This window comes from Pygoscelis adeliae, unplaced genomic scaffold (genome assembly GCF_000699105.1).
Source record: "Pygoscelis adeliae isolate BGI_AS28 unplaced genomic scaffold, ASM69910v1 Scaffold286, whole genome shotgun sequence".
In the NCBI taxonomy this organism is placed as follows: domain Eukaryota; kingdom Metazoa; phylum Chordata; class Aves; order Sphenisciformes; family Spheniscidae; genus Pygoscelis; species Pygoscelis adeliae.
The window spans coordinates 2,709,185-2,718,922 of record NW_008825076.1 but is presented as its reverse complement, the minus strand read 5'-3'; the positions used below and the strand labels follow the sequence as shown (position 1 = coordinate 2,718,922).

Below are 9,738 nucleotides of genomic sequence, written 5' to 3'. Positions count from 1 at the left end.
GAAAAGGAAAAATAATTTTAATGTTTGACCACTGATACATTTTAAAATAAATGTTAGGAGTTTTTTCTAGTATAACTTAGAGATTTTTAGAAAATAAGCAAAGACTCTGGCTAGAAGATTGCATATGTTAAAATAGTGAGGGAAATTATTTCTGTACTGTTTTCATTAGGCACTGCTTATATTCATGGAATGAAGCACGCCACTGGGAATTTTATTGTTATTATGGATGCTGACCTCTCTCACCATGTAAGTCTGTATTTTATGTACTGTGTTTTTAATCTAAGTAAATTCTCATTGATTTTTTTTACCTCTGCCCCTTTTTTCTTTTCTGATCTGTTTTCCTTCCATTTCAGCCAAAATTTATTCCAGAATTTATCAGGTAGGTACCAATTGTAGTATGAGAGAATGACTTCTGAACATTTATTGTTTCATAATAATATTTGAAAGCTTTATGTTCTTGTATAGCTGTCTAGCTGTAGTGAGAAAATTGTCAAGGCAAGAATTCAAATGAAAGTGATTGGACCTCATTAGATTTGTCCCAAAACAATCCAGAAAAATAATTATTTCCTAACTAGAGCAAAAATCCCCAAGCTTAAAGTAACAGAGAGCATGTGGGGCTAAGTACTTCTCTTCCTTGTAATGGTTGTTCAGCTTTGAAAAGCGTATATATAAATGTCGTCATCTAATCATTTTATCATGTGTGCATATAGGGATATTGATTGGAGGACCATGTCCTCGATTATTGGTGAAATACTTTTGTCTACCTCTTACCTTCCTCTCCCTGTAACATTTCAGTTTGTGAGAAATGGTCAACAGGCATTACATTGGAGGCCAAGGGCAGCAGTCTGCGTAATTTTCAACTTTCTTGCTAGGTAGTTCTGGAGGCCTAAAATTTTAGATAAGGTTCTGCAGCAGTCAGGCGTGGTATGGACTAAGGATACTTCCAGGCTTGTCCCCTTACTATGGGTTTGTGTAATTTAAATATTTAAATCTGTATTTAAAATCATTCTGTCTTTTGTACTAGAGAGAGGCTTTAAAAATGCATAAGTCAGTCTTTATAAATTATTTATTAAGTCGTCTATGAAATTCTGTGACATAGTTGGTAAAAGATAATCATAAGATTCCCTGAAATAGCTCTTTATAGGAGAACAAATAACAGGTTTTTTAATGCATAATGCTTATAACTACCGTAACTATTGCTTTCCTCTCTTCTCTACTTATTTGTTCAAAGGCTTGTAAAATACAGATTTTGTACTAAAAGTGATTGTTCTTATTTTGAAATTTGTACTACCTTCATACAAATATTCCTCCTGTTTTTCCGATAAAACCAATTGCTTATAGAAAGCAGAAAGAAGGCAATTTTGATATTGTATCTGGAACAAGATATAAAGGAAGCGGAGGAGTATATGGCTGGGATTTGAAAAGAAAATTAATCAGGTTAGTATTTTTCTAGATATTTACACATAAATTTGTTACTTAGAAATAATAATTCCCAGTACTCAATCTGTGTGAGCTGAACTGAGTCTTTAGTCAATAGTACTGGGTACTGCAAAGTTATATTAAATAATAATAGTGTGCATGATTTGCAAATTCTTTGGTTAATACCCACCAAGAAAGAATGTAATGATATGACTATGCTTGCGAAATGTGTTGGAACAGTGGACAAATCTGCATGGCATCAGGTTGGGACAGCCTTTCAGTTTCATCATCCAAAGAATGAGCTGAGACTATGACACTTTTGTCAAGTTTGAAAGACACATTTAGTTCGCTTTAATAGCTGTAATGGTCCTTTCCCTAAACAGTAAATCACTTGCTAAACCCCTCTGTTGACACTCTGATTTGTCATAAGTTAAGAATTATCTGGCACGCTCGATGTCAATAAATCATTACTTAGACCTTACTAGAAAACGGTTACAGTGAACACTAGGGAGAGGTTTCACCCAAAAGCAAAGAGGAAAACTCTGTCAAGGTCGTATAAGCATGGAGGCTGGCATCTCAGGTTTACAGGGACTGACAGGTTTTAAGGAGGTAATCGACAAGTTTCTGCATAGTCTTTCTCTTACACCTGATTTAAGAGAATAGACATAAGTTAATGCTGATTTATATGTTACAGTAAAGAATTAGGAGCAGAAGTTGTGTTACCAGTCTGATCTGGAGATGATATCACAGGGACTGTGTTTGCATTTCTCCTGTTTTTTAATGGCTGGAATAAGTGCTCATCTTTTTGTGAATCTAAATAAAATATACACCTAAAAAAAAAAGGAAGAGAGCTAAATGGACATTACAGAGGAATCCCTTTACATCACACCAGACAAGGTGAAGGACTTCTTACCAGTGTGTAATACAGCCCTCAGCAAGGTAGTCATGAATGGCTTTTCGGTCTCACAACGTTTTTCATCAGTGGAGCTTATCCGTATCATACTATGAAAGCAGTGTAAACCAAAACTGAACCTTGATTTTTTTAAATCCAAGTCTCACATTTGTCCAGGAAACATTTTTATTCTCCACTTACAGTGAATGTTAAGTCAGAAGAAAAATGTTGTTTTGACTGTTGTCAAGCTTATTTCTTTTGTATTGTGTTAGTGTGTAGTTGTACTGACAGTTCTACCGTAAAGAACCAGATTGTAAACCTGATTTCTAAAAATCATTGTTTTCTCATTCATAGAGAAGTTTAATGATCTACTAATTGTCTACATTTGAAAAACAAAATGTTGGGTTTTGATTTCAAGCTTCTATGATTTATTAGTCAAATCTAGCAGTGAAAACGTATTAGAAATAAATTTTTTCCTATTAAGCAATAAAAGGTTTCTTTTTTTTTTTGCTAGTAGGATGATATTTACGTATTTTCTAGAAATTCTGCTTGATCTTTTGGAATTGTGTACTGAGCAATTTTGACATTCGTGTTTTCTTTCACAGTCGTGGTGCCAATTTTATAACTCAGGTTTTGCTGAGACCAGGTGCGTCAGACTTAACAGGGAGTTTCAGGTATGGGTCTGGTTTGCAATTAATGAAGTGTATTTGAAATTAAGGAACTGCTGAACAAGGAACTGGAGTAAGAACAGACCTTCTTTATTGAGGACTATGAAATCTGTTTGGAAAGGGTGTAAGGAATAGTAGACAAGATTGCAAGAACTGTTGCTCCTATGACTTTGTTACAGATTTTTTTAAAATAGTGATGATATGAGTGATTACAGTTAAGATTCCTACACACTGTGTTGATTTCCGAAGTCAGAAATTGTGCTTCAGGTTTCATTTTCTTTGTAATTGTTTACAGGTTATACAGAAAAGAAGTCTTACAGAAACTAATGGAAAAATGTGTTTCTAAAGGATACGTCTTCCAGATGGAGATGATTGTTCGGGCTAGACAGTTAGGATATACCATTGGAGAGGTATAGTAAAAGTTTTGATAAGTATATTGTGCTTTCGTTTAAATGTAGATACAGATTACTGGGGACATGGGAAATTTTGTGCACTTCCAAGAAGCAGCAAGATTTTCAAATCGATACAAAGAAATTACATATGTACAACTCTATTTTTTCCAACTTTTCCAGGTGAATACCAGATCTGAAATTCCAGTTACTTATTCCCCTGGCTGATACGCTTCTCAGATCCTTCCCTCTTCCTGTTGCCATTTCTTTAGCCGCATACAATTTTACAAGGTTCTTTAAAGGAGGGAGAGAAGTCAAAATATACTATGAAGCTGCTCCGAGCCTTTTCTTTCCTCCTCCATATTGTACAGACATCTCTAGTTAGGTCTTTTCAAATAATTTTGTTTTCTCCAGCAACCTGATTCTATTTCAGATTTATTCTGTTCTCTGTCATTTATTGCCTTGTTCTTTTTCAACTTTCCAGCTATCACAACTTTCCACTTCTAAACTCTTTGAATGTGCTGTCTACAATCATTGAAAAAGAACTCCAAACAATTGTTAGATCCTGTGTTTCCAGCAGTCTGATTGCTGCCTTTTATATTTCATTGAATTGCTCTTGCTGGTGTCTTTAAAAACGATTGGCTGGAATTCTCTCTGCAGCCAAATCTCAGAACCAGTTCTTCATCATCATTTTCATGACTCTGAATTGTCAGAGAATTCTGTTGCTGGTACTTCTCTCTCTAAACCTTACGTATTGCATTTCTTTATCAACATCGGGTAGAGTCTTTCCACACAATAAAGCAAGCTCTTTTCTTCCACCTTTCTGCCTTATGGAGCAACATCACTGTCCTCTCTGTAGCTGGGGTTTGACCCTAATTTCTTTGGTCTTCACGTCCAGCTGCATTCACATATTGCTTTCTAATATTGCTGAATTAAATCCTCGCCTGTCTATACATCCAGATACTGAAACCTAGGGTGAAATGAGGTTTTATTTACTACACAGTTTTAAAACAGTAAAATACACTTCTCTGGCTTTAAAAAAAAATGCAATCTTGGGTTGCTTATACCTCTTCAGGCTGCTGCTGCAAAGACCTTTTTTTCTGTTTATTTGATCCCACCCCTCATTTATTTACATGCCTCTACTGGTTGTATAGCACCAAATATAAGATATTTGTCTTGCAGTTCACAGCCTGACGGACGGCCTTCACTAGGCCTAATGTCTCCCAGTCAGCGTTGAGACATGGGCTCTGTTTTGTGATGGGTCAGTTACGCCGTCCTCCACAATTCATCTGTTACATTCTCAACTAAGCATCGTCTTCCCTCCTCTGGTTTCTCACATGTGGCAAGAGTTCTCTCTAACATCTGAAAAGTTGCTTCATTATTCTGCTTTGGCCTTGTCTTCAAGATTTCCATTGTGATATCTGTAACAAACTTGACAGTGTTCAGATTGCTGACATAGACCTATAAATAAGACTATTGTTTTCTTACTGTTCTCTGTATCATCTCAATGTTGTAACCTCCCGGAGCAGGACAATTTTCCATTATGTTTCAAGTACATTGATACGGTATTTCCTGATCAATACTTATGATCTTTATATATGCTGTAATTATCCAAATGGTAATACTGAATTCCAGAAGAGGTGACACTTGCATGTCTAATTCCTGATTTGCGGGTGCTGCAACTCTACAGGCAGAATAGGAGTTTTTATGCAGTTGTAAAATGTAGATACAGCTGTGAGGGTAAAATATTTCTTAAGCGAAGTTGAAAATGAAGATTGAGACCTGCCAGTCTAAAAGGAACAAATGGATGATGAGATGAACTGACACAAGCTCTACGTGAATAGTCTTGTATGCACCTCTGTTTCATTTTGCTGTACTTCTTTACCGTATGTGAAAGTAACCCCAGTGCATGGAATACACCCTTTTGAAAATGCCTCCTTTAAGACTAATGATAGAACTTCTTATGCAAGAAAGGCGAAGTCCAGCAACAACACAGGTGGTTAATTCTTATACTGAAGGGAAAGACTGGATACCTTTTATTAGGTGAGATATTAACCATTCTTTCATCACTGGTCAGGAAACGTCACTTCTGACATCCTGCACTGACTACATATTCAGTGATTTCTGTCCATGCCCTGTAGATCAGCTGTCTGTAGTTGCCAGGAAGCTTACTGGGATCATCAAAGGGACCCTACTAAGAAGGCCAGAGTCATTGTTGAGTCTATCTGCATGCCTTTTTAGGTATCTTCCTTACCGTCTTCTTGCCCTGGGTTCTCTTCTACCGTGGACTGATCCGCTAGAATTGTGAGAAATCCTCAGTCCTGGCACAGATGCAAGGGTGTGGTGATTTTTGCGTTCCGCTTGCCAGATGATTTCTGGTTGAAACTGCCAGCAGAATGCTAAGCCAATTTTTTAATGACTTTTGCAAATGCAATTCTTTATTTTAGCCCCTGAAGTGTTTTAATTTTGCACACAAACATATATGGAAATTCTTGAATATTCTAATACAGTGTTGGCAGAATGTCCTGTCATACGTCATTTGTACGTGGTTAAATTACTGAAAAGTAGTACGTTCCTAAGATTTCATGAGTAGTGAGTTAAGCTGGACAGTACAATCACTTCAGTAAGGAAACCAAAATTAGTGTTTTAAATGCCCTTTAATCCTGTAAATAATCTATAAAATGGTCGAAGACCAAGAAAGACAGGTATTGCTTGTAAAATATGCACTAATTGCCATGTTCATATGTCGTCTCCTAGCCAGTGGTGAGGTTGAGCAGAATGCTGTTTCATGGTGGCAGGAGATTCTTGCCTCCTGAGGCATGGACTCAAAGGTATTAAATTTAGCTAAGAAGGAAAGTGGTGAAGGTTCATTTTAAGCCGCCAGGCTTTTAGTGCACTGAAGCTATTAAGTTTGTCCTGACTGGTGTATCATCCAGCCACTGAGTAATGTCTTTGGATCATCTTTAAAGGTGATAAACCAAATAATTTCATGCTCCCCAGCTATGGGACATCATTAAAGCCCCATAGTAAGAAGAACTGACACAAAGGAAGCCCATCTGGTGCAAACATGCTGTAGTTCAAAGGCCATTCTTTTGTTTACAGAATATCTGATTATTTAGGTTTTGAACTTTACAAATAGTTTTGCTTGTTTCAACAGGTTCCTATTTCATTTGTGGACCGTGTCTATGGAGAATCTAAACTGGGAGGCAATGAAATAGTCTCTTTCTTAAAGGGACTCTTGACCTTGTTTGCTACAACATGATAGCTTATCTTAAATTAACTTCTTTAGAAAAACATTTTCTGACATCTGTGTGGTTTTTAATATATAATAGCAGAAGCTTGATAACTTGTGTGGTGACCAGAAGACCTACTATAAACTAACAATTAAATGAACCACCAATAATAAACTAAATATATTGTATCCCAAAATGCTGCTTTCAAAATAAATGAACTGTATGTTAAACTAAAATCTAATAAAGACTAATGCTCTATTCTATTTTTGTAAAAATAATGAAGTCTTAATAAAGAACACAAAGCTAAATGATCTTTTGCATTTGGAAATGAATCATTATTCAGCAGAAGCTAAAGATGATTTTGAAATAAATACAAGCAAGGACATAAAAAACCCTACATAATTTCTTATCTTTGTTCTGTGGTTTGCAGATAGTATTTTAAATATATACCAATTGGTTCCCTTTCTTTCCTCAGGACATATTTACATGTATGTTAAAGCAGATCTACAGAACAGTTTCTACAGAACTGATAATAGCTTGTGTAGTTTAAGAGGAAATACAGATGAGTACAGTGATTTGTTCTTTGTAAAATTGTTCCTAGACTGGAAAGAAGGCGTATTCTTTGGATAAGAAAAAGAATTGTATGTGTGGAATAATTTTGTATTCTGTGTGTTTGTCCAGAAGCAGATGATTCCCTTTTCCTGTTTTCTTTAGAAACTAAACATTTTTAGAATCTATAAAACAGGAGTATGATATCTCACCCAACTTTAGGGTGAGAGAAGACCCAATTCACCTCACTGAAGACATTTGAGAAATTTTTCATATGTCAGGTAACAGTTTGCAATATAAAATCTGTATTTATTCCAGATCCTGATGAATGAAATAGAGTAATACTATTTTTTGTTTCACTGTTTGATACAGCCAGAACTCAGAAATTATGAAGCCCTTGCAATCAAATATGCACTTGGGGGCGGGGGGGGAGAGAAGTAAGCGGGAGGATGAAGTTATTCTGATAATGGCTTTATATATACGAAAAATACATCCTCATTTTTTGCGGTGGGGTTGTGTGTCTGGGGCTGGTAGTTCTGTGGATACCTGTATCAGAAAATTAATGGTAGGAGAGGAGAAGCAACAAATATCTTAAAAATTACACCTATTTGGCTTCTGTTTGTCTGCATTCCTTTAGTACACTAGATACAGTTGTTAATATTAGAAAAAAAATTTAGCAAGTCTGTAGATAAATGATAAATTCATATTTCAGATAGTTACCAGAGTGACAAAAATTAAATAGAACTTTAAAACAAAAACTTATTTTCTAGTGGACTGCTTTAGAGATATTCCTTTGTTCTTTAGTGAAGTTGTACAGATTCTGATATTCTTCTCCTTTTCTGAGTATTCAGAGCAAACATTTCATATTTAATTTGCTTTAAAATAATAAAAAAAATGTAGCTGTAGGTATTGAATCTACCTGTAACTGGATTACGGTGACTTAACTGTACATTTTGTGACATTTGCCTGTACTTTTCCAGCAAATTATATATAATTTCATTTGGTGCAGGCTAATCAGATGTAATAATATATACAGAAATAAATCTCTGGGTCTAAAGGGCCACTGAAATCTCCAGTGAATAGGTATCATCTATTTATGTTTCATTTGGAGGTTTCATGACTAAAATCAACATTTTAAGTTGAAGATAAGGACAAAGATTTTAATGACCAAATAGTGGGGTTTTAGATGTTTATTCAAATTTACATACTGCTGACAACCATTTGCTAGAATACAAATTGAACCTCAACAAGACCATCTTTTTCTCAGACTTTTGTCTAGCGATATATAACTAAAGTCCATTATATTAGTTATTCATATCTAATTGCTGTGAATTAGGATTTAGCTTTTAGAATGTGCATGCCTACTTTTTAGTTATGAAAATCACCTGGTAAATTTCCTTCATGTATCCATTTATGAGATCGTGTTTGGAGGAAGGTGCTTCAACATACAAATTAGCATCATACTACACGGCATATTTGGTGTGCTCCAGTATGTGAAAATTTGAAACGTGACTGGGCTATATTCAGTTTTTAGATAAATAGGTAATATTATGCTTAAAGGTAAGGGTGTTTAAGTTATCAAGAAAGAAATGCTATAAAGAAAAAAAAACAAGTGCTTTGTGGCATCAGGACATAAGTAGACACTCTACAGTACTTCTTGAAACAAGACAAGGTTACAGGGGTGAAACTGATTTCAATAGCCTGCATCAAGCTACGTGTAGAAAGCACTACTGAGAGGAACCAATACGTGGATCCAGTGGAAAGAAGCAGAAGTAAGAACATACAGCATTTTCCTGAGTTAGTGGGATATACACACGCACACACACATATTTCACAATATATACCATGAAAACCATCTGGGATTTTTTTCCTAGCAAAAAGACTGTATATTTCTTCAAAAAGAAGGGGACTGGGCTGCAGACAACTCGGTGAATGTTGAATGCGCTTTCAAAAGTTGTCTTACAGTAAGTTTTAAAAGCCTGAACTTCAGAAGAGGTAGCTGCGGTTTGTGCATTTGACCCTCCATGCACTTGTAGAGGGGAGAATCATAAAATAGTATGCTGTTAATGTTGAGTTAAGAAAAAAAAAACCCAGAATCTTTGCCCAGAACTGGCCTAAATCACCTCTTCCTTCATCCTTTCCCACATCTCAGCCTGCAGTACTTTCTTTCCAATGAGTTTCTCTACTGAGGTGACTAAAAACATCTGGTTCTAAAGTATTCCCTGTCTTTGAGCACTTAGATCTGGCACTTTAGAACCTCACCAGTACTCGAACAGTGTTCTGTACATAGAAAACCATTGCAAAAACAAGCTCTAAAACTATTCTATTGCTGACCTTTTCTCTTGCATGCACTGCTGTGAGAGTTCATGAAAAATATCGTAATACTGTAACCAGCGTTCAGAGCTCTAATAGAGGTCCTTCTTTAATAAAGCTAGTATCTTTTCAGCAAACAATGGGATGAAATAGCCGTCACTTAGTGCTACTTAAACTGTTTTTTACTTAGAACCCCCCTGCTATGGTGTCGTGGTTTAACCCCAGCCGGCAACTAAGCCCCACACAGCCGCTCGCTCACTCCCCCCCCGGCGGGA

At 36.0% G+C, this 9,738-nt stretch overlaps 1 protein-coding gene across 1 annotated transcript in view; it reads left to right on the top strand.

Moving 5' to 3' along the window:
• The window catches only part of DPM1 (dolichyl-phosphate mannosyltransferase polypeptide 1, catalytic subunit), a 13,317-nt gene extending 6,405 nt beyond the window's left edge, over positions 1-6,912 (top strand). Inside the window, exons 5-10 of the mRNA XM_009326854.1 lie at positions 170-246; positions 354-379; positions 1,342-1,437; positions 2,917-2,985; positions 3,275-3,389; positions 6,526-6,912. Of these exons, the coding sequence (XP_009325129.1) occupies positions 170-246; positions 354-379; positions 1,342-1,437; positions 2,917-2,985; positions 3,275-3,389; positions 6,526-6,630 (488 nt within the window). The 3' untranslated portion in view covers positions 6,631-6,912. The remainder of the gene's footprint in view (positions 1-169; positions 247-353; positions 380-1,341; positions 1,438-2,916; positions 2,986-3,274; positions 3,390-6,525) is intronic.
• The last annotated feature ends 2,826 nt before the right edge of the window (positions 6,913-9,738 follow it).